Source organism: Eubalaena glacialis, chromosome 9 (genome assembly GCF_028564815.1).
Source record: "Eubalaena glacialis isolate mEubGla1 chromosome 9, mEubGla1.1.hap2.+ XY, whole genome shotgun sequence".
In the NCBI taxonomy this organism is placed as follows: domain Eukaryota; kingdom Metazoa; phylum Chordata; class Mammalia; order Artiodactyla; family Balaenidae; genus Eubalaena; species Eubalaena glacialis.
In genome coordinates, this window is record NC_083724.1 from 67794670 (window position 1) to 67820949 (window position 26280).

The window sequence follows — 26280 nt, forward strand, 5'->3', positions numbered from 1 at the left end:
TATTGAGATTCAGAGGAATACAAATTATCAGCAACAGGAAACTATTACTACCCCCAGGCCAGAAGGGGCAAGGAGAGGAGCTTTTACTGGATCTCTGTGAGAAGTCTAGCCCTGGGAGAGAGGCTGACTAATAGGAGAAGTATTCTTAGATAGAGGAACAGAGACACTGCCAACTGTGGCTCATTGGAGAGGGAGATAGGGAAAGAAATACCTTGACCTCTTTTTCCTTTACCCTCTAATCATGGACCAGCACTTTCAACTACTCAAATATAAACCCAGAAGAAAGGGAGCCAATGTAAAGTAGTCTGTGGAAGTTGGCCTCTCAGGCTAGATTGTAGGCTAGAGTACAGAGAGTAATAGTGTAGAGATGATGAATATTGGATAAGAGAATATGTGGTGCATTCTCCGTTTCTGCTCTTTTTCAGAGCTTTCCTGGGCATTTATTGGTTAATTAATTTTTCCATATAAACTTTAGGTTAAACTGGCTTATTTCTTGTTTTCTATTTTATTAGGGCATCAAATTTAAAAGCAAACTGAAGGAGAATTGCCATCTTGATGATGTTAGTTTTTCTGTCCCAGAGTATGGGAATGCCATTACATTTGTTTCAGTACCTTTCTGTCCTTAGGAAATGTTTTGTTCCTTATGCTGGTTTTGACCTTCTTAAATTTTTATTCCTAGCTCTTTCATGGTTTTTGTTACTGTTTTAAATGGAATCTTTCTTTCCCATATAGTTTCCTACTGATTTTCCTTTTATTACTTGTTGTTTTTGCTGTGCTATTTTGTTTTGATGTGCTATGATTTGGTGGGTAAAGTGTCCAACAAAGTTATTTTGTTTTTACTGTGAATTGTACTTTTTACTTTTTTCTGTATAATTTTTTTTGCCTTGAGTTTTAATTCCTCTGAAATTAATATTGCTATTCTTTTTTGGGGTTTATATTTATATGGTAACAAACTAAGTACATAATTGTTTAGGTATAATGATACATGTGAATTATAAGAAAATACATGTAGTACGGAAAAGTACAAAGAAGATAGAGGGAAAAAATTAGAGTTAAAATACAACACCAGAGGAATAATAGCCATTAAAATTTTATTAGAATCATTCTATATTTTTCTCAACACATATTTATAGATTGAAGAGTAGGTAAACAAGTTCTTAGATAAAAGGGGCTGTATTGAACATTTTTGTTTGTTTGTTTGTTTTTGGCTGCATTGGGTCTTCATTGCAGCACATGGGATCTTCGTTGTGGCATGCGGACTTCTTAGTTGTGGCATGAAGGCTTCTTAATTGCATCATGCGGACTTAGTTGTGGCATGAGGACTCTTAGCTGCTGCATGCACGCGGGATCTAGTTCCCTGACCAGGGAGTGAACCCGGGCCCCCTGCATTGGGAGCATGGGGTCTTACCCACTGGACCACCAGGGAAGTCCCGAACATGTTGTTCTAATAAGTGATAACTTCAGTTTTTGTGATATAATGGAACAATAAGACACTGAAGTGAAATTGAAAGAATTATTAAATCTCAGATAATTTTTTCTTCTCTATAAGAACCACTAACTATTTTTCTAAAGCTAAGAAAGAAATGGCATGAAAAAAACTTTGGAGGTTGATGTAATTATGTTTTTTTTAAAAAAAAACTACATTTCATCTTTAATTCGATTTGATACCCTGCTACATACACTTAGTAAAATAGGACATACATTCAACCATTCTAACTCCTTCTCATTTTGCATCTCAAGATTTATAACCTTTATCTCCTCATGTATAACGACAGTGCCTAAAGATATTTAGGCTTAGTTTTCTATATTGCTTCAGTGCTCTTCACTAAACTTTTTACTCTTGATGTGTTTATTCCTATACTCAATTTTGATTCATCTTAAAGGCCCATTTTTACCAGGGCCTTCTCTGTTACTGGAGTATGCTTTCTCCTCCATTAACATCAGATTTAGCCATGTGACTTATTTTGGCTTGTGGAATGAGTGTGAAAGTGACATATATCATGTCCTGGCAAGTGTTTTAAAAGAGTCATTGCTTGAATTGCCTTTACTTTTTGCCCTCTGCCATTAGAGTGGCATATTACTAATGCCGTCTACTGCTCCAGTTTGGGTCTTAGGATAAGGGAAATCCACATGTAATGTAAGCAAGCAAATCTTTGTTTTTGTAACAGTAAGGTTTTTTTTTTTGGTAACTGCAAAGTAACCTATAGATGCTGTCTGAAACCCTTTGTCAGTCTTTGCTATCAACTTTGATGTCTAAAGGAATATTCCTAATTTATCCTATGGCTCATTCAATCCCTTAGTAAGCATCATGGTAACTGAGCAATACAGTATTTTTAATCAGCTTAACATTCTTTTTTTTTTTTTTAAATCTTAAAAAGTATTTATTTTTTTAATTTTTTTTTTCACACACACTGTATTTTATTTTTACAAGAGATAAATAGACACCAAGCATTGTAAATGGATGACCACAACAAAAGCAACAATGATTGCAATTACCAAACACGAAACGCACTCATACTATGTCATAATATTGACAGAAACACAGATCAATGGAACAAGATAGAAAGCCCAGAGATAAACCCACGCACCTATGGTCAACTAATCTATGACAAAGGAGGCAAAGATATACAATGGAGAAAAGACAGTCTCTTCAATAAGTGGTGCTGGGAAAACTGGACAGCTACATGTAAAAGAATGAAATTAGAACACTCCCTAACACCATACACAAAAATAAACTCAAAATGGATTTGAGACCTAAATGTAAGACCGGACACAACATTCTTCTTGAGATGGGAAGAAGTGTTGTTGGTTCTCAGCATCGTCTCAGCTCAACCCACACTTTCCTTTATTCTTTTTAATCCGTGTCTGGAGGAACTTCTCAAGTTTGAACCTACCAATTAATTTTACTTTCCATAGTCTTGGTTTGCCTCATAACTTCTCTTATTATGGATTTTAATGCTATTACGACATCTTTCTTTCTTAACAATCCTTCTTTATGTTATCCTTATCATTTCATCCATTCAACAACTGTCTTATCCCATATATCCTAGAAAACAGAGGCTGAGTGAAGGTTACTGATTACTTACTTGAGAGATTCAATTCCAAGGCAGAGTGAGTGAGAGAAGAATAATCTGAGGCAGGGAAGGATAAAGAGTAATTCAAGGAAACATTATTGTGCTGGCCACTGCTTCATGATGAGCCATGAAGAGACGTCAGGCGCATTGAATTAGCCGCTCAGGTTGATTCTGGACAGACTGTAGAAAGAAACCATGCCCTATAGCAATCCATCAGATAGAAAAAACAAAAGAAACAAACAAAAAAACTCTTCTTGTGTTTTATCTTCCATTGATCAAAGTTTGCTGCTTATACCATGCCTGTGTTGTAGCATTTTATCCTAATCTGGAAGTGGTACAAGGAGACAAATATGCTAGGCATGCAGCTGGTTGACCTCAAGTGATGGAGCCACATGAGCTGCATAAATGTTATAGGCTGAAGTGGTAGTTAATAGTCTGAGGCAGAGCAAGGGACTAAGAATCTAGGAGGCTGGTGAGCTGAATCTGAAAAGGTGTATAAGATGTGTCTAAGGCAACAACAAATATTTAATAGGCTACAGGAACTATGCTAAGTTGTCCATTTATAGCAGTGAGCAAAAAAGTCCCTACCTTCACAGACATTTTTGTTAAGATTGTCTTCACATCTTGGCTTTCTATTGAGATAATTCAGAGAAGTGCAATGGTTTCTTTTTCATACATTTTCTAGACCTTTCTTATAATTCCTTCAGTAACTCCTACTCAGAGGTATAATTTTCCTCTGAGTATGCACAATAAAATTTCTTTTTTCTTAATTCTAAATACTCCTCCTTTTAAATAAGTCCTGTTTGTTTTTCTTTACTCATTTTCAAATGAAGATAGGTCTGCACAAATTCAGTGTTTTCCAGTGGTCCAGATGTATGTTTCCAAAGCCTTATTTGCAGCTTACTTTGATACTGATCAAGTTCCACTTTCATATTTGCAACATTGTTGTACATTCTATCTCATCTACTTTTCAGAGGGTGGTGTGAGAAGACACAAAGAAAGAAACATTTATACATAATATAAAATTATGCTTCCATTCCATTTACTGAGATTATGCCCAGAAAATAGCACAAGATGAGAAACAAGAATATGCTCTTCTCTTAGTTGATTTTTACTCCCCAACTGTCTCATAGTATGAACATCTCCCAACTCAAGTGTTTCTTCTGATTAAAGATACATATATTTTGTTCCAAATGACCCTTAAATCCAAGCCAATTACTGATTCTGGCCTTCTCTTTAAGAAAAAATATGTTCTATTATTAGAAGAGAAATAAGTTTTCTGTGTTTTGTATTGTATTGAAAGATGATATGTATTATCTTCATAATGTCTCCTTTCTAAATGCAACATTTACTTAGATCTCTTGGCTAACACATATCTTGACTATCTATGCTGTTGGAATTTTATCCTACAGCTACTGCCTATCTCCTTTGATAATTCTTGCCAGTGTTATTCTTGAAAAATGACAATACTCAGCAAGAATCATTACTATGTGTCTCTTCTCTCCCTCTCTTGTATTGTATTTTCTCAAAGTATGGCCATTATTGATTCTCTTCTTTCCCTTCCCCCATTTTTGGACTATTATTTTCTACAGGTTTCAGTTTTTTGAATAGTTACAGAAAAAAAGTGCTATAGTCTAAATGTTTGTGTCCACCCAAAATTCATATGTTGAAATTCTAATGCCTAATGTGATGGCATTAGGAGGTGGGGTCCTTAAGGAGGTGCTTCAGTTATGAGGGTAGAACCCTCTTGTAAAAAAGACCTCCCAAAGCCCCCTAGTGCCTTCCACCGTGTGAGGATGTAACAATAAGTGTGCGACCTGGAAGAGGGTCCTCACTTGACTATGCTGGCAGTCTGATCTCTAACTTCCAGCCTCCCCAACTATGAGAAATAACTTTCTGGTTTTTGTAAACTACCTAGTCTGTGCTGTTTTGTTATATCAAAAGGACTAAGGCAGATGGTGTATGTACATGTATCTGTGTGGGTTCAGGGGTTTCTGTTGTATCTGGAGAACATTAATATTCTAAACCTGTAAAAAAGCAGAGCTCCGGAATTCCCTGGTGGTCCAGTGGTTAGGACTTGGCGCTTTCACTGCTGTGGCCTGGGTTCAATCCCTGGTCAGGGAACTGAGATTCCGCAAGCCGTGTGGCACAGCAAAAAAAAAAAAAAATTAAATTAAAAATAAATAAATAAGCAGAGCTCATTTCTCCCATATTAATATTCATCCATGTTCAACAACTGTCTGCATATCTTTTATGTTTCTTCTTTCTTTTAAGATTTATCTTATGTGAATGAATCACCAGTTTGAGGTTATAAGTAAAGAAAAGTCTCCATTAAAAATACTCTCCAGGGGGCTTCCCTGGTGGCGCAGTGGTTGGGAGTCTGCCTGCCGGTGCAGGGGGCACGGGTTCGAGCCCTGGTCTGGGAGGATCCCACATGCCGCGGAGCGGCTGGGCCCGTGAGCCACAACTGCTGAGCCTGCGCGTCTGGAGCCTGTGCTCCGCAGCGGGAGGCTGCGACAGTGAGAGGCCCGCGCACCGCGATGAAGAGTGGCCCCCGCTTGCCGCAACTGGAGAGAGCCCTCGCACAGAAACGAAGACCCAACACAGACAAAAATAAATAAATAAAATAAATTTAAAAAATACTCTCCAAAATATATACTATAATGTATACTTCTGTGAAATACATCTCTATAAATATCTTTCTCTTCAAATTTATTTTACAACATATTTTCCAGTTTTATATGATCTGTATCACACAGGATTCACCACCACAGGAATCTGGAAACCTCTATCCCAGAGGTGTGGTTTTCCTGGACCCTTAGGGCCATGAAGACTGTCACTCCAGTTCATTTGTCCTTCTACTTACCAAGTTTACCCTGGGTGGGTTGGAAGGAGTGATTTCACCTTGTATTGCTCTCCTTCCTTCTGACAAAAAACCTCATCATTTCCTTCAAGATGGGTTAGAGGAGTCACAGGAATCCCAGCCTAGGCCCCTGAGGTGACAAACTAGTGGTGCTTTAAGGATCTTTTGTTTGAAAACTTAATTTACCTTTTGGGATTCTTTTTAATATATTTAAGTTTCTATATAATATAAAATGAAAGGTTGAGTTACCCTGTATTCAGAACTATCTGATAGTTGGCATCAGTGCTTATTAATTCTTGGAACTGAAGTATAACTTAATTTCAATAAGAAGGTGGTAGTATGACTGTATATCCAGGGTTTTTATTACTATCAAGCTATAAAAGAAAATTGGCAAGTGTTTGGCTTTGAAAGTCATAGTAGTTCTATCAATACTTTCTAGGTGTATGTGATAAATATTAAATACTTCATATATTATTTCTCTTATTAATATGTTTGCCTGCAGTAAAAAATAATAGATGAAAATACTGGAGGCCGATGTGTAACTTTAGATGAACAAAATTATTTAACTAAGATGATCTTTATTCACGCTTCTCTCTATTTATTGCTTGCTTTGCACAGGAAGGAGTTGCAGGAGCTGCAGAATCTGTACAAACAGAACAGTGCGCATACAGCACAGCAAGCAGAACTGATCCAGCAGCTTCAGCTTCTGAATATGGACACACAGAAGGTACTGAGGAACCAGGAAGATGCTCACACAGCTGAAAGTATATCGTATCAAAAAGTATGCTTTTATTCTGTCATAAAAATGTAAATTTATATGTGTGAACTTATAAAAATATATAGAATTCAAATTTTTGCACATTTCAATATTGCTTTATTACTCCTTTTTATATTGCTTCTTCAAAATTAAAAATGAAATATGATTCAATTTGGTAATATTCAAAATTATGTGAATGTTTTTTATGGCTGTTAGGCTGAAACATTTAAAATATACGTGCAAATTTATTCTGTAGGATATTGTTTTTACAAATTGGAGTTTTGATACCTACTATGAAACATACTAGGACTGTAGTCCTCAAACCAGGAAGGATTTGGAGAATGGGATTATTCAGCCTTCTATAGTGAGAAATTATTCAACAAGTATGATTCTAGTTTATGACCTAAAGCAGTCTTTCAATTATAGAATTTGCACATTATTTTATTGGCAAATCTGCACAAACACAAATGGGTATGCTGATGAGGTATTTAGGATCAATATTTTTCAAGGATTTTTCTCTCTTTATTTTGTGTGTTTCTTTTAAGTAGTCATTTTACTTTACAATTGTTTAAGGAGCCCCTCAAGAAGGCTTACCCAGCTATTTAGGTATGCTGACACAGCAGCAATAATTACAGCTAGTAATTAAAAAACACTTTTATTGAATTCTTTATGTTTTGTGTGGTGTACATATTTATAGAAATAATTTATTTTCTACACAGATCAACCCTATGAGATTGATGTTATTTCCTCTTAATAGTTGAGGCAGCCAAGGTTTAGAGAGGTTAAATGGTGCAGTCTATGTTATTTGGGGATTATTTCTGTCTAAATTTACTCTTCTCCTAAAAAAACACTGTGAAAATTCAACATCTATAATTAATTTGAAATAAATAACTATTAAGTAAACTTTAAACACATACTTTCAAATGATGCTTTGTAACTGTGGTTTCTCGACTAAATTCTGTGTTTCCTTCGAGTTTCTCTCAGGACGAGGATGACACCAAGCATCAGGGTAGTGTCCATTCTCTCCACTTTGAATAGAACAGCTCCACCTTTTTGTTTTATACGGTGGGATTGCCCATTATGCTTTTGTTTCTAAACCAGACTCCGTTGCTAAATTGACTTGAAAAATTGGACCTTATTAGTAACTTTAATTCTTTTCTCTTTTTCACTGTGTAGGTATTTAATGCAAACATTTCTTCCTCTTTCTTGATTTTTTCTTGAAAGTCCCTAACCCATGGCAAGTTATATTAAAATATGTCTTTAGGGTTGCTTGTTGTTAAAGTTCATAACTCTTTACTCTCACGTGCAAATACTTTTGCTGTTTCTCCTCTCAGTTAGCAAGAGAGAACTTGGTAAGGTGGAAGAAAAAGGCAGTGTTTCCTTTGCTATTTACTTTTTCAGTCTTTTGTTCTAAGATTCCTTTTTCAGCCTTGCTTAACTTAAAACTTAAGATAAATTGTTTCAGCCTAATTCTACTTTTTGGTTGATCCTCCTTAGCAGCTTTTGCAGAGAGCAACCATTTTTTTAATACCCTACCTGAGAACTTTTGTAGATTCTATATCATTTCAAACAACTGAATAATTAAACATTTTTATTTGAAGTGATTATTACCAAAGTAATACATGCTTGTGATAAATTTTCAAAAAATTCAGAAGCATATAAAAAAATAAAGTTCTCTGCCCTCCTGCCTGAAGCCCTTGCCCTAGACTTTACTGCTCTTAATATTTGAGAGTGTATCCTAGAGTTCCTCTAGAAGAACAGAATATTTTAAAATTATTTCATCTTTTTAATTATATAAGAATTGCATGAATATATTATTATAAAAAATTGAAATGATATAGAAGTACTGATAATGCTAATATAACAGATTGGAGTTCTCTTCCGCTCATCCCAGTTCATTTCATTCCCCTCCCCAGGGGTAATAATCTGAGTAGTCATTCCAGACCTTTTCATGCATTATATACTGTGTCTGTGTACATATACACATATCACCAATCTAGGTATCTTACATTTTTAATATTAATTAATTTATCCTATACTTACTGTTCTTTAACTTGCTGTTTTCAAATAATATGCCTTGGGTATATTTCCATGACAGTATGTATAGCTCTTGCTCTCCTCCTCCTCCCCATGCTCCAACAGAAACATGTAAAGTACAGTGTGGATTTACCAGAGTATAATTTGATGATTACTGAGGTCTCCCTCCTCAACTTTTTATTATAAACTTCAGAAGGAGGTGTTCCTCATCTCTTCCACGGCATCAATTTTCCCTACTGGATCATTTCTAACCACATAAAAACATGCTGTTGTGTCTCTGATCTGCATGGAAGAATAAAACAATTAAGCAACAACAAAAAACCTGTCTTGACCTTACTATATTCCTTTCTTTCCCTTCCTTTCTCTCCTTTTCCAGCAATATTCCTTGCAAGAGTTAACTTGTCTCAAAGTTCTCTTCTTCCATTCTCTTTTGAACCTATTCCAATCAAGTTTTTGCCCCTTTCACGCCACTAAAATTTCTCTTTGCAGAATCATTTGTGACTCCCATATTGCTGAATTCAGTAATCTTCTAGCAGTCTTCATCTTACCTCACTGACCAGCAACATTGTCACAGTTGATGACTCTATCCTTTGAAACCCTTTTTTTCCTCCTGGCTTACAGCATATCACAGTTGTGTGGTTTTCTTCTTTCAGTTTCTAGCTGTTTCTTTTCTGTTTCTTTCTAGTCTTCCCTAGTCACCCTGTCCTCTAAATGTTAAAATGTTCCAAGCCAAAATCTTAGGGCCCCTTTTTTTCCCTCTGTTTAAATTCATACCCTAGGTGATTTTATCTACTCACCTAGGCTTTCAAAATCATACTGTCTATATGCTGATGACTCCCAGATTTGATTATCTGCTCTGGATCTCTTCCCTGAACTCTAGGAAAGAGTATATCTAATCGCCTACTTAGCATCTTTTAACTTGATGCCTAACGGGCATCTCAGACTTCACATGTTCAAAACTAAGCTGTTGTCTGCTCTGCCTTCAGAGGGTGTCTGGAATCCTACTACTTCCCACTACCCCTGCTGTGACCACTAATGATTGCAGTAGTTTCCTACTTTGTTTCTTTGCTCCTTACCTTACCCACTTTGAGTTTATTCTCAACATAGATGCCAGAATGTTCTTGCTAAAACTTAGTAAGTCAAATCAGGTCATTCCTCTCTTAAATTCCCCCCATTGGTTTCTTGTCTGATTAAAGGTAAAAGCTGAAGTCCTTACTACAACCTGTGAGACTCTACATGATCTGGCTCTGCATTACCTCTCTGATCTCATCTTTGCCTTCGCTTCTTAATCTCTCTGCTTTGGCCACGTTTAACTTTGTTTTTTCACTTGAACATACCAGGTATTCTTCATCCTCAAGGTTTTTGCATTTGGTTCCACTGCCTGAAATCTCTTCCCCCAGTTATCTGAATAGATGACCTTTTTACTGCCTTTATTCTTCACCTCTCACAGCTTAAAATCTATTTGATAACAGACATTAAATAGGAGGTGTAAGAATGATGCATGTTCAAACAGTAGTAGGAAGTTAGGGAACATAGCTGGGGCAGGTTCCTAGTTTAGGGATAAAAAAGACTCTTTGATGAAGTGATATTAATAATGTTTATTCTGAGAAGATAAGAAGACATCAGTGAGAGAAATTTCTCATAACTCTTCTACATGAACTATAGCTGAAGCCATAAATTCCCTAGTCAGTCAGTGCTTTTACTAAATTTGGAGAGGTAAAGCTTATACGCTCCTATTTGGAGAACGTGTCATAACCTGAACTTTGATCTGGGATACTTTTTGAAACCATGTAAACCTTCCCCCAGGATCATGACTGTCCCCTCCAAGAATTATCATGGACAATAATGAGAGATGTGATGCCAATATGGTGTGCTTATGAACAGCATGGAGGCAAAAAGAAAAAAGCAAGCAGATCTGCTGCTTTAGAGAACTGGCTTAGTTTTCCTTGTATTTGCTCTATTTTTTTCTCTTTCCCCCCCCAGTTTGAACTCCCTTTTCTTTCTATTTGTTCGTCAAAAGTTACCTCTCAAGGGGTGGGGGTTGGAGAGGAGAACTTCACTGATTTTTAACTTGATACTCATTCTGAATTTATAATTCTAATGGTAGCATTTTAATTTTGATATTATATTAGATCCTTGAAGTTGTTCCTAAGGTTTTCATTAGTATGTTCAACTAGACTTAATTCAAAAGTTCATGATTACTTATTTATACTTCATAAATTTTGCCTACAGTTAGTAGACATTATAGTTAATATTTCTTTGGTAGTCTGTGGGTAAATAGTTATCCATAAAAACACAGGAAAAAATCTTTACTGTATACTTCCATCTTCCAGAGGCAAATACCATTAACATTTTGAGTATTTCCTTTTAGGTTTTTAAATGCATTTTAACATATATCTTGACTACCCTAATTATCTTTCACTTCATGTTATATAAAAACAATATCATGACATATAACTATTTTGGAAGCCCTAATATAACTTATTTAACCATTTTTCCAGTGTTGATCATGTATGCTGTTTAAATATTTCACTATTATAAATAAAGCTGCAGTAAACATCTCTTTGTTGTCAACTTAGACTATTAGCATTCATTAGAGAATATTGAATATGTACACATACACACACACACACACACACACTCTCACTCACACAACCCCCAGGAAACAGTTCCTTTTATGAAAAAGCCAGTGACATTATATTAATGTTGTACAGTTCACTCTTAATTAGTTCATACATAAAGATAGCTTTTTTAAGTTATTAAATAGTAAGAAAGCACAGAGGATCATGGAGTTTGAAGGAGACCTGCCTACCACATGAGAAATGATCAGTAAATGTTAAATTATTGAACCTTGAGGGGTTATGTGCAACACTATCCCACTTTGGATAATGCAATTTAAAAATCATAGATGTTTATTTGAATTGTTAAAGTATTTTTAAACTTTACAGGCATATATTTCTATCTTAATTTAAATATTATTCCAGTCCATTTAATTTTTAACTATTTGAGTGAGTGGTCCTGGAGTGGTATAAAAATGTAGAAAAACTAAGAATACAAGTTGGAAGGCCTTCCAGTTGGAGCATAATCATAAATAAAGATAAAGAACATAAACTTGTGCTATAAGCCAGGGAGAATGTGTGTTTACATGTACACACACTATTTTAGAAATATATTATTTAAACTGAGGTACAAATGTAAGTCATCTCCAACAACCATATATGAATAATGGTTAACATTTATTGAGCTTATTTTGTATCAGCCACTGGGAAAAGGGCTTTTGCCCACTGTTTAAGCCCCACACCAGCCCTGTGTGGTATATTATTATTAGTATCCCTTATTATTTTATAGATCAAGTAACTGAGTCTTAGAGTATTGTTTAAAATCAAACAGCTACCAGGTGGTAGAATTCAAATGCAGGTAATCTTGAGTCCAAAACCCACAATGTTAAACTCTATTATAAAGCCCACAGTATAGTTCAGTTATGCATAGAATAATGTGGTCTTATCCTTAAAGTGTTCTGTAATAGATTCTATAAACTTGCATAATTCATTCTACTCAAAATTCTTTCAATACTCAATAACTTTTAATGTTGGGGAGTTTGTTTTGATATCTGAGTTAAATGTTATTCAAAATATTCCATTGCATTCTTTTTGGTGAAAGGGGAGCCCAGCATGTTATCATCCTCTGTGAAAAGAGCCCCCATCATTATTCTTCAGCCACTGTTTCTCCTGATTGTACAAATTTGGTTTCTTCTATTTTGTTGCAACTTTAAACTTTTTGACCTACAGATTTTTTTTGACCTGCAGATTTTTTTTACTAGACCTGTCACCCCCTACCCCACCCCTAAAATATATCATCTGTGGAGTTAAGGATTTTTAAATTTGGGAATGATCACATTACATTATTTATCATGAATAAACAGTATGCTACTGTTCAGACTTCCAGTATTCATTTACATCAAATTATTCATTCTAATCCTAGAACATTTTACTTAATACTTGTCTTTATTCCTCTTCCACATGTAGTTTTATAGATTTTTTTCAAAAAATTAGAGTAATCAAGTAGTCCATGCAACAATGAAACAAAACTGTTTACTTATAAATTAAGATTTGTAAATATATTTTCACATAAATTAATTATATTATCCCCAAATAATAATTGGGGCCTAGCTGTAAGACTCAGGTGAGTTGAATTACAGTAATAGTTTATTTCCAATTCTTACTAAGTTTACTTCTTTAAGAGTTAGGTCTTCTAAATTTACTGTTTCTAATGGAGTTTCTCTGTTTCCTCTGTTCTCTCAATTCTCCTCTCTACATTTTTTTCCTCTCATTTCCCTTCCTTTTTTCCCAGTTATTAAGTTGATTTATATCATAGTATTTATTTTGTTATCTGAAAGGATAAAAATAGTTGCCTTCAGTGGTAGGATAAGGGGAATGAGGAAGGGAGATAAAGGTGAAGAGAAAAAAGAAAAAAATTTTGAGCACAGGAAAGAGGTGAGTCATATTTTCCTCGAGGTCTCCATAACAAATCATTAGTCTCATATACAAAATTACCTAACATAATGTGGAGGGCTCCTCTAGACGAGAAATACCCATCAAGATAAATAAACTAGTGTGTTTTCTTCCCCTGAGCATGCTGTAACCATTTATTTAAGTTTTAATAGTTTTTCTACCTTTGCATGTCATTTATATACATGTGTATGATTTAAACATAGGTAGGAATTGTATCAGCATTTTCAACTTCTAGACCATCTAACATGTTTGGGGTACTAAATATGTATTTTATCAGTTTTTGTTCTATTTAATGATAATTACATGATGTGAGCTAATATCAATCCAGGAAAATAAGGAGTTAGGTTATACATACTTTTAGTTTAAACTGGATGTTAAATCAGATTGTTTTCTTCTCATTTTTATGCTGTGAACAGTTATAGTTTTCACTTGTAAAATTTATTATCTCAATCAGAGTAGCAGATAGTATACTTACAAAAATGGAATATTATATTCTTTAAACAAATTAGTCATTGGGTCACAGAGCTTATACATTTCCAAAATTTTTAAGGTAAATAATAGATCATCTTGTTCCTCAACATTAATAAAAATATGAGAAGAAGAGTACTTCAGTCTAAGCCCCTGAAAATTAAAGGACTTGGAGTTTGGGGGTGCTATTTCTGGAGATAACCTGCTTTCTGTCCCCTAGAGATCCTTATAGTGTTTTTTCACTTTAATTTCTTTGACAAAAAATAACATGAAGAATAGTAAACATAATAAATTGCTTATGGATTATAATGATTGGTACTTCTAAAGTATATAGGGGAATGTATGATTAAATTTTTATAGGCCAGAATCTTGCAAAAGATTCTGATCTATTCCAGCTTTTTGGACTATTAGAGGAAAGAAATTATAGAGAAAAGTGCCTCTCTGAAAACTTCTGAAAGCAATTGCAATTGCTAATAGAGAAAAAGCATGCCTAATCAGGATGCCTAAACCTAAGCAGATGAATGAATTTGTTATATTACCTAATTGACTCACTTGAGAGGTATTTTTTGACTCACTCTGCTGTTATTAATGGGATGAGAATAAGATGGTGTCTAACCAGGGGACGAGAACATCCAAAACCTTTGCCTTCTTGTGGGATCTCTAGAGAAACAAACATTCTATCATCCTGAGGCTTTGTCACCAAAAAACACTTTAGAAATAAAAATAGACAGACAAACTTCTTGAAGGCTTTTCTAGCTAAGTTTACTGGTGGACCGGGGCCTAGAATTAAAAATGACTGGAGGACTGTCTTTGCTTTCTTTAAGTCCATGGCTGAGTGGTCTGATTGCTATTAAATAAGTGAAGTCCAATTAGCCATCAAGAAAATGGGCAAGTAGGAAATGTATATTTTGAGTAAGAACTAAGGAATAATAGAGAGTTTGTCCCAATTCCTAGAGTAAGGCTGATCTAGATCACCTGTTTCAGGCTTTTTAAAGTTCTTTTTCACCTGCTGCTTGGTGGAAGGGTGGATATTTTCAGAGAAAGATAGAGCTTGCCTCAACGTCTAGAGTTGCCCACCCAGTCATATGAGATTAAGCCAGGGCAACTTCTGAATAGGAAGTACAACCGCATAAATCTAATGGCAGAGAGAGCCAAGTAGAGAACACAAGAAGAGAGCTGTTAGTCTTCATTTTTATGGAAACAATAAAGAGAGGAGAGAAGAGAAGAGACAAGAAAACAGACATTAAGATAGAGCCTTCGTCCATGAAGGAATAGGCCCTGGAGCCTTACATCTGTGAAAGAAGATCCCAAGAGAAAAGTATCCACATCCTTGATACTGATGGCTAGGAAATTGGTCCTCGTTCCTGATGACACACTATCTTTATGCCTGCACCTTGGGCAATGGGAGGGAAACTGTGTTGCCAATACTTATTAATGTTCATGAGATTCTTAAATATTTGAAATCTGTAAATTCTTTTTAAAACATTTTTATTGAGGTATAATTTGAAAACTACATTTTTTAATAATATTATGTTCTATTATTTTCCTCCAAAGATTTGTGCTGATTGGATAAAAGCTGATTAGTATTAATAAAGCATATAAATAAGAGGGAGAAGGGTTAAATAATCTTTTACTGAATAAATGACTCTGTATGCTATTAGACACAGCTTTAGTTCTTTCTAGTCAACTTCACTCTTGTCTTTAGATTTTGCTTTTTCCTTTTCTACCCTGAACTCAATCATGAAACTCAGCAACACGGCACAGGTAGGTCTCTGAAAGGCCCACTATGATCCCTTCATTGTTCCTCAAAGCTGTCAGGTTCCTCCTCTCTCTTCCCTTCTAGAATATCCAATGGTATCAGCTGTGGAAAGAACATTGGACATATTCCCTGGTATAAAGGTAATTGGAAGGGAAAGTACAAATTTATATCCTGCAATTCTTTATAAATCATGAAGACACCTTTCTTTATAAAACAATTTTTAGACTGGCTGTAAAGTGAAATGGGTTATTTAAAGTATTTATAATAGTATGAAGGTATAATCCCTTACAGAAAATAAAAAGTATGTTGAACTAATTGTATGTCAGAGGAGTGATTTGGAGGGTCTTGTTTTTATGACAAAGTATATATCTGAAGAAAAGCATTTAAAAAGAGGTTTTACAAGCCTTTTTTTAAATTTTAAACTTAAAAAAATAAACTGTAGCATACAAACAAAAAAATACTCTGCCATCTTTTCTGTAGTTAAGTTTCTTCCCATGAGGCAAGGCCAACTAATCGAAGATCCTCCCCATCTTGACTCAGATGAGCAAACCTAAAACCTACTCTATTAACATAATTTTGAGATTCTGTCTTTGGAGATTTTGCTTTTGTTATAAGATCTCACTATCTCACTATTAGCCTTATTTTTTTTAAAAAAGCAGATGTTAATTCTTAGGTCACATTCCAAGTGTCGTCAGCAAATATGTATACAGGTTTGTTTTTTTTTGTCAGACTCAGTTACCACAAATTGAATTATGCCTCATTAATTCACAATCGTAAGTTAGGATTTTCATCACCAAGTAAGTTCGTGTGTATTGGAGGAATACCATTGTTTACTATATATGACTGTATGCCACCAGTTATATACCTTATGCTGTCTCACAGTCTTAATAAACCCTAGTTTTAAATTTATTTAATTCATGTTGCCTTGAGCTAAAAAAAATTAAAATTATCTGTCATCACTTTGGACCCTGATTCTGTTTTTATCACTATGACCGAGGTCTTCAGTGATTTCCTGTTCTCTACAGGAATAAATCCATCTTCCTTAACCTGGCATTCAGGAGTCTTTACATTCCATCTACAATCTTATTGCCTGGCTTTGTCTCTTATTATTCCTCTGCTGCTCCTCCTCTACTTTAGCAGTAGATGCTAGTTTTTACTAAATGGGAACTCTCAATGAAAGTTTTTCTTTTTTTCTTTCAAATGTGTATATTGAATCCTATTAGGCTGATAGATCTTACTCTCCCTTTCTGTTTCTTCCTACCACTGTACATATTTTTTTTTACATTTCTTCTATCTTTAGCATGACTTTCTTGTTTTCATTCAATTTCTATAATACCATCGTGGCTCAGTTCAAGTCCGTTCTTTATCATGAAGATTAATATAGCTAGCTTAAAATGTTTGCATCCCTGTATTACAACTGGCCAATAGAACATCTTGTCTTTTTAACATCAGTTGGAGTTTTATATTGGTATGTGATTATATCATTTAGTTTCCCATATGTTTTTATATTGTTTTTCCTCTTAGACTATTAAAATAACTTGAGGGCAATGAGTATGTCATATATAGACCGTATATATGTATAAGTTTGTATATATGTATAGACATAACTATTTTTTTGATTATTAATAAATTTGGATATATGTTTTGAAACAGCTTTACAATGAGTTACATATTTGGTTTGAAACCACAAAATCAAGTGAAGCTATGCTCCGACAAAGTGTTGTTAATCTTCAGGATAAGCTATTTCAAAAAGAGCGGGAAAACGCTGCATTAAAAGAAAAGCTTCAGGAGTCACAAGGAGCACTCTATCCTTTACCTCAAGAATGTGATTCAGACCACTCAGAACAGGTGAGACATTTTCTAAAAATGTTACCCAGTATAATATCATATGAAATTTTCTAGTATAATTGACTAAAACACAAAAATTGAATAAATTTGCATATGTTAGAATATAAGCGTGGCAGATTTACGTTGTGCTATTTTTTTGTACTCTGTAGACAAATATTATATACAATGTGGATTCATATAGAAATGCATGTAGAAACACAGGGTGTATCTGGTATAGTTATTGGATGAAACATTTGGTTGATATATGATAATGAAGAAGAAATTAATAGGTCATGTCCATTTTGAGACATCTTATTGAATGGGGTAATGGAATGAAAAAAGTATTGAATAGAAAGTCACATAAAAGTACTTGCCATAATTCCTGGTATGTGGTAGTTAATACCATTTAGTCCCAGTTCTATCACTATCTTGATATATGATTTTGGACAGATCAGTTGACTTTTCTACCTATTCTTGTCCTATTAAGTGAGGTAGTACAAATGTATAGATAAATATGCAGGTTCAGGATTCAAATAAACCTGGGATCAAATTATAGCTTTGCCTGTGAGCTTTGTGAACTTGAGCAAATTTCTTAACCCTTTAGCCAAAGTTTCTTCACAAATAAAGTGTTGATATTAATAGTATCTTTGTCATAAGAGTTTTGTGAGGATTAATGAGGTAATGCATGTCAAATGCAGAGCCTGTCATATAGAAAATATCCAGTGGTACCTCTTTTAGATAATTTTCAAGGTAACTGTCATCTCTAAATATGTATTATAAAACAATCTTATTCCTATAAATTTATTTGTTTTTAAGGCACTCAACACTTCTTTAAATGTTAGAATTTAAAGAAATGAAATTAACACAAGTACATAATTGGGAGCTTAAATGTTTATTAATGATCCTTTAACCTTAATGATCCAGTAATTTTTCAACCCAGCATATTTTGTCTTGCTAACAACTCAAACGTAAGATGACAAGTTTTAAATTTGTATTGTATTATATTGCATTTTTTTGGACATCAGGTGCACAGAATTGGATTAATCATAAGATTTGTATCATGACACAGTATTATGTTACATGCATATTTATTTTAATTAAGTTACTTTTTTGTTACAATAAACACTGTTGGTCCCACCAACTGATTCAAGGGTAGGAAATTACTAATAACTTATATCTACTTGTATCCTTCACCCTTTACTGGTAACGTGATTCTCTCACCAGAGGTAACTACTGAACTATTTATCATTTTGATTATTTTTTAGAAAGTTTTATCTCATATAAATTTATGAGGAAATAGAATATTGTTTAGTTTTGCCATTTATAAAAATGTATCAAGTTGTGTTGTTTCCTGGGATTTGGCAATTTTGACTCATCACTGTGTTAAGATTCATCTATGATGTTTGGTATAACTTCATTTATTTTGACTGATATAAAATATTCTGTTATATGTGATTATATCATAACTACTTGTCCATTCATTTGTAGATGAGTATTAGGGTTATTTCCAGTTTTTTGCTGTTATGAATAATGCTGCAATTGACATTTTTGTACATGATTCTTAGTACACACGTGCATGCATTTTTGTGGATTAACTATCTCAGAATGGAAATCCTAGGTCTAGGGTGTGAAAATGTAAACTTTCACAAAATACTGGTCACTTATTTTTCAAAGTGGTTTTCATCAATTTTACTCACATCAACAATGCATTTGGTTGTATTTCCTACGATTACTAGCCAAGTGAGTGCCTTCCTCTGCAAAATGTCTATTTATATCTTTTATCCATTCTTGTACTGGATTTTTTTCTTATTGATTTGTAAAAGTTCTTTAAATGTCCTTGATATTAATCTCTAGTAAGTTGAATGTGTGGCAAATATCTTCTCTCAGGGTGTACCTTGTCTTTTCATTTTCTTTAACATGTCATATGATAAACAGATATTCTTAATTTTAATTTAGAAAATTTAATCTTTTATAGTTAGTGCTCATTTAAGAAACTCTTCCCTACCCCAAATATGGAAATATTTGCACCTCTGTTTCCTTCAAAAAGTTTTAAAGCTTTGCTTATGTCATTTATGTCCATAATTCATTTGGAATTATATTTCACATACAGTATAAGGTAAGGATCCATTTCTATTTATTTATTTTTCCCCAAATAGTAGCTAGTTTTTCCAAATCAACCCATTGGATGGTCCACCTTTTTTCTTGTGTAGTGCTGGGCTACCTCTATCATATATCCTAGTTCAGTGTATTTGTGAGTTTCTTTCTAGACTCTTTTCTCTATATTCCTGGATAATGTTACATCATCTTAATCAGTATAGCTTCATAGTAAGCCTTTATATTTGATAGATTACTTTCTTACTGTTCTTTAAAGTGTCTTGGCCATGTTGGCACTTAGCACTATAACTTTAAGGGTAATTTATAGTTTCATGAAAACACTTGAAATTTTTTGTAAACGATTTTATTGAAGTGTAACATACAAATAGTAAAGTGTACAAACCTTAAGTGTTTAACTCAATGACATTTCACAAATAGAACACATCCATATAAATACCACTCAGATCAAGATGTAGAATATTACCAGTATTCAGTAAACCTCCATAATGTTCCTAATTAGTGGCTACCCCTACGATGTAACCAGTTTTGACTTCTATCATCATTGATTAGTTTTGCTTCTTTTTGAAACTTACAGTATTTAACCTTTAAACACTCTATATGCTATGGGGTTTTTTTGTAAATATCATTTATCATATTAGGAAGTTCCCATCTATTCACAGTTTGAAAGCTTTTTCATGAACAGGTATTGATTGTATACAATGTGTCTTTTAAGATGATGCTAAGGCTTTTCTCATGTATTCTGTTAACATGGTTATTACATTGATTGTTTTTCAATTATTAATTCAGTTTTGTATTCTTTGAAATAAACCTAACTTTGTTGTAATGTTTTATTATTTTCATATTGCTGGATTCAATTGGCTAATATTTTTCTTAGGATTTTAGCATCTATCTTTATGAGGGATATTGGGCTGTACTTTTCCTTTCTTGAATGTTTCTTGTTAGATTTTATCAAGGTGATGCTGGTGTCCTAATATGAATTGCAAAGTATTCTCTCTTTTTTACATCACTAGAAGAGTTTGTATAAGACATATTTCTTTCTTATTAAACACTGAATGCTCTCCTTCTAACATAAGGAACAAGTCAGTTATATTCAATATTGTACTGGAGATTCTAACTAGTACAATAAGGCAAGAAACAAATAAAATCATGCTAATTAGAAATAAGGAAGTAAAACTCTTTTTATTCACAGAACCTGAGCGTCCGTATACAAAGCGTACTGAATCTATGATGAAACAACTAGAAATAGTAAGAAAATTTAAGTGTTGCAAGATACCATCAATTTACAAAAGTCAATTATATATCTAAATATTAGAAACAAATAATTAGAAATTGAAATCGAAAAAGACCATTTATAAGAATATCAAAACCTGTGTAATAATTAAGGATAAATTTGACAAAATATGCCCCAGACCTATACACTGAAAAGTACAAAACATAGCAGAGTGAAATTAAAAGACATGTATAAGTGGACAGCTAGGCCAAGTTCATGAATCAGAAGATGCAATGTTGTCAAAATGTCAGTTCTCCCCAAATTGATCTATTTATTATGTAATCCCAATCAAAATTCCAGAAAGCTATAGTTTTTAGATAAATACAAGCCAATTCTAAAATGTATAGGGAAATGCAAGGGACCTAAAAGAGCAAAATAAAGTATTGGGTTGGCCAAAAAGTTCATTTCGGTTTTTCTATAAAATGTTATGTAAAACCCCAGACGAACTTTTTGGCCAACCAAATAGTAAAAAATAAAGTTGGAGGACTTACACTACCCAATTTTGAGACCTATTTATCAAGCTAATAAAGAAAAAAATGATGTGGTATTGGCATAATGATTGACAAAATAATTGATATAACAGAATAGAGTCCAGAAAAATACCCAGTAATACATGTCGCTGTATAGTACCTCTTGAAATGTGGGTAGTGTAAGTCACTTTGTTCTTTTTCAAGGATGCTCTGTAGACTCTTGCTCTACTGCTTTTTTATAGAACTTTTAGTATTAGCTTGTCAACTTTACAAATAAATATTCAGTTAGAAATGTTTCTAATTTCCCTTGTGATTTTCTTTTTGCCCCTTTGGTTATTAGAAAATGTGTTATTTACTTTTGAAATGTTTGTGTTTTTTCCTTGTATATCTTATTTTTATTCACTTCTAATATAATTCCATTATGGTCAGAGATAGTGTTCTATAAGATTACTGTATTTGGAAATTTATTGAGACTTGTTGTATGGTCCAGCATATAGTTTTGATGAATGTACTATTTATACCTGAAAATAATTTGTAATCTGCAGGTATTGGCTGGAGTGTTCCTTAAATATCAGTATTAATTATGTCATTGTGGTCGACAGTGTTCAGATCTTCTGTCTTTAGTGATTTTTATCCTTAGTTTTTAAATCAGTTTTTCTATCAGTTGCTGAGAGAGGTGTTAAAATCTTCCAGTATGTTGTAGATTTTTCTGTTTTCCCTTTAATTTTGTCAACTTTTGCTTCATGTATTTTAAAGCTGTTTTATTAGGGGCATACATACTTATGACTGTCATTTCTTTCTCATTAACTGAACCCTTTGCTATTGTAAAATCTCACTTTTAACTATAATAATATTCTGTTGACTTGAAATCCAATTTTATGATGTTAATATAGCCAATCAGTCTCTTTAATGGTTACATTTTCCATGGGAGATTACCTTTTTCTTATTCTTTAAATTTCCATCTATAGGTGTCTTAATATTTAAAGTGTACAGAGTAAGATTCTGTTTTTTATTCATTCTGACAATTTCTTCCTTTTCATTGCAGCGTTAGTGCACTTAAATTTAATTATTAATATGGTTGGGTTTAGGTGTACCATCTTACCATTTGTTTTCCATTTGTCCTATTTTTTGTTCCTCTGTTCCCATTTCCTTCCTTTTTCTGGATTAATTGACTGTTTATATATTTTTTAAAAGCAATTTAAAAACATCACTTTTCTGTCTTCTGGACTCCACTGTTTCTCACAGTATCACTGGGAATTTGTTTCATTGTTCACTTAAATGTGATGTGTCAGTTTGGGCTGGCTTTTTTCCTCAATATTTAACCTTTGGTTTTAAGCACTTTAATTATGATGTTCCCAAGTATGATTTTCATTGTAGTCATCCTTCTTGCAGTTTGATAAGCTTCTTTTTTTTTTTTTTTTTTTTTTTTATAAAAAGGTTAGACTTTATTTATTATCCAGATTCTATTTCTATTTCCTGGGGATTTAAAAATTTTTTTTAGCATCTTTATTGGAGTATAATTGCTTTACTATATTGTGTTAGTTTCTGCTGTATAACAAAGTGAATCAGCTATATGTATACATATATCCTCATATCCCCTCCCTCTTGTGTCTCCCTCCCACCCTACCTATCCCACCCCTTTAGGTGGTCACAAAGCACTGAGCTGATCTCGCTGTGCTATGCAGCTGCTTCCCACTAGCTATCTATTTTACATTTGGTAGTGTATATATGTCAGTGCTACTCTTTCACTTCATCCCAGCTTACCCTTCCCCCTCCCCGTGTCCTCAAGTCCATTCTCTACATCTGCATCTTTATTCCTGTCCTGCCCCTAGGTTCATCAGAACCATTTTTTTTTTAGATCCCATATATATGTGTTAGCATATGGTATTTGTTTTTCTCTTTCTGACTTACTTCACTCCATATGACAGACTCTGGGTCCATCCACCTCACTACAAATAAGTCAATTTTGTTTCTTTTTCTGGTGGAGTAATATTCCATTGTATATATGTGCCACATCTTCTTTATCCATTCATCTGTCAGTGGACACATAGGTTGCTTCCATGTCCTGGCTATTGTAAATACTGCTGCAATGAACATTGTGATACATGATTCTTCTTGAATTATGATTTTCTCAGGGTATATGCCCAGTAGTGGGATTGCTGGGTCATATGGTAGTTCTATTTTTAGGTTTTCAAGGAACCTCCATACTGTTCTCCATAGTGGCTGTCTCAATTTACATTCCCACCAACAGTGCAAGAGGGTTCCCTTTTCTCCACGCCCTCTCCAGCATTTATTGTTTGAGATTTTTTGATGATGGCCATTCTGACCAGTGTGAGGTGAATACCTCATTGTAGTTTTGATTTGCATTTCTCTAATGATTAGTGATGTTGAGCAGCTTTTCATGTGCTTCTTGGCCATCTGTATGTCTTCTTTGGAGAAATGTCTGTTAAGGTCTTCTGCCAGTTTTGGATTGGGTTGTTTGTTTTTTTAATATTGAGCTGCATGAGCTGTTTATATATTTTGGAGATTAATCCTTTGTCCGTTGATTCATTTGCAAATATTTTCTCCCATTCTGAGGGTTGTCTTTTCATGTTGTTTATGGTTTCCTTTGCTGTGCAAAAGCTTTTAAGTTTCATTAGGTCCCGTTTGTTTATTTTTGGTTTTATTTCTCTTACTTTAGGAGGTGGTCAAAAAGGATCTTGCTGTATTTATGTCATAGAGTGTTCTGCCTATGTTTTCCTCTAAGAGTTTTATAGTGTCTGGCCTTACATTTAGGTCTTTAATCCATTTTCAGTTTGTTTTTGTGTATGGTGTTAGGAAGTGTTCTAATTTCATTCTTTTACATGTAGCTGTCCCGTTTTCCCAGCACCACTTATTGAAGAGGCTTTCTTTTCTCCATTGTATATTCTTGCCTCCTTTGTAAAAAATAAGGTAACCATATGTGCGAGGGTTTATCTCTGGGCTTTGTATCCTGTTCCATTGATCTATATTTCTGTTTTTGTGACAGTACTATACTGTCTTGATTACTGTAGATTTGTAGTATAGTCTGAAGTCCAGGAGCCTGATTCCTCCAGCTCTATTTTTCTTTCTCAAGATTGCTTTGGCTATTTGGGGTCTTTTGTGTTTCCATACAAATTGTGAAATTTTTTGTTCTAGTTCTGTGAAAAATGCCATTGGCAATTTGATAAGGATTGCATTAAATCTGTAGATTGCTGTGGGTAGTATAGTCATTTTCACAATGTTGATTCTTCCAATAAAAGAACATGGTATATCTCTCCATCTGTTTGGATCGTCTTTAATTTCTTTCATCAGTGTCATATAGTTTTCTGCATATAGATCTTTTGTCTCCTTAGGTAAGTTTATTCCTAGGTATTTGATTCTTTTTGTTGCAGTGATAAATGGGGTTGTTTCCTTAATTTCTCTTTCAGATTTTTCATCATTAATGTATAGGAATGCAAGAGATTTTTGTGTGTTAATTTTGTATCCTGCTACTTTACCAGATTCATTGTTTATTAGCTCTGGTAGTTTTCTGGTAGCATCTTTAGGATTCTCTATGTATAGTATCATGTCATCTGCAAACAGTGACAGTTTTACTTCTTCTTTTCCGATTTGGATTCCTTTTTTTCTTTTTCTTCTCTGATTGCTGTGGCTAAAACTTCCAAAACTATATTGAATAAAGTGGTGAGAGTGGGGAACCTTGTCTTGTTCCTGATCTTAGGGGAAATGGTTTCAGTTTTTCACAGTGAGAACGATGTTGGCTGTGGGTTTGTCATGGCCTTTATTATGTTGAGGTAGCTTTCCTCTGTGCCTCCTTTCTGCAGAATTTTTATCATAAATGGGTATTGAATTTCATTGAAAGCTTTTTCTTCATCTGTTCAGATGATCGTATGGTTTTTATCCTTCAATTTTTTAATATGGTGTATCACATTCATTGATTTCTGTATTTTTAAGAATCCTTGAATCCCTGGGAGAAACCCCACTTGATCATGGTGTATGATCCTTTTAATGTGCTTTTGGATTCTGTTTGCTAGTATTTTGTTGCAGATTTTTGCATCTATGTTCATCAGTGTTACTGGCCTGTAGTTTTCTTTTTTGTGACATCTTTGTCTGGTTTTGGTATCAGGGTGATGTTGGCCTTGTAGAATGAGTTTGGGAGTGTTCCTCTCTCTGCTATATTTTGGAAGAGTTTGAGAGGATAGGTGTTAGCTCTTCTCTAAATGTTTGATAGAATTCGCCTGTGAAGCCATCTGGTCCTGGGCTTTTATTTATTTATTGGAAGATTTTTAATCACAGTTTCAATTTCATTACTTGTGATTGGTCTGTTTATATTTTCTATTTCATGCAGGTTCAGTCTGGGAAGGTTGTGCTTTTCTAAGAAGTCCATTTCTTCTAGGTTGTCCATTTTATTGGCATATAGTTGCTTGTAGTGATCTCTCATGATCCTTTGTATTTCTGCAGTGTCAGTTGTTACTTCTCCTTTTTCATCTCTAGTTTGTTTATTTGAGTCTTCTCCCCTTTTTTCTTGATGAGTCTGGCTAGTGGTTTATCAATTTTTTTTAAGGTTTTATTTATTTATTTATTATTTATTTTTTTGGCTGCATTGGGTCTTCATTGCTGTGCGTGGGCTTTGTCTAGTTACAGTGAGCAGGGGCTACTCTTTGTTGCGGTGTGCGGCCTTCTTATTGCGGTGGCTTCTCTTGTTGTGGATCATGGGCTATAGGCGCGCAGGCTTCAGTAGTTGTGGCACACAGGCTCAGTAGTTGTGGCACACGGGCTTAGTTGCTCCACGGCATGTGGGATCTTCCCAGACCAGGGCTCAAACCCGTGTCCCCTGCATTGGCAGGCGGATTCTTAACCATCTGTGCCACCAGAGAAGTCCTAATGGTTTATCAATTTTCTTTATCTTCTCAACGAACCAGCTTTTAGTTTTATTGATCTTTGCTATTGTTTTCTTCATTTCTTTTTCATTTATTTCTGATCTGATCTTTATGATTTCTTTCCTTCTGCTAACTTTGGGGATTTTTTTTGTTCTTCTTTCTCTAACTGCTTTAGGTGTAAGGTTAGGTCGTTTATTTGAGATTTCTCTTGTCTCTTGAGGTAGGATTGTATTGCTATAAACTTTCCTCTTA

The 26280-nt window shown here is 34.1% G+C and overlaps 1 protein-coding gene across 1 annotated transcript in view; it reads left to right on the forward strand.

Moving 5' to 3' along the window:
- CNTLN (centlein) overlaps nt 1-26280 on the forward strand; it is a 337062-nt gene that overhangs the window by 132959 nt on the left and 177823 nt on the right. Inside the window, exons 7-8 of the mRNA XM_061199082.1 lie at nt 6560-6718; nt 17123-17317. Coding sequence (XP_061055065.1) covers nt 6560-6718; nt 17123-17317 — 354 coding nt within the window. The remainder of the gene's footprint in view (nt 1-6559; nt 6719-17122; nt 17318-26280) is intronic.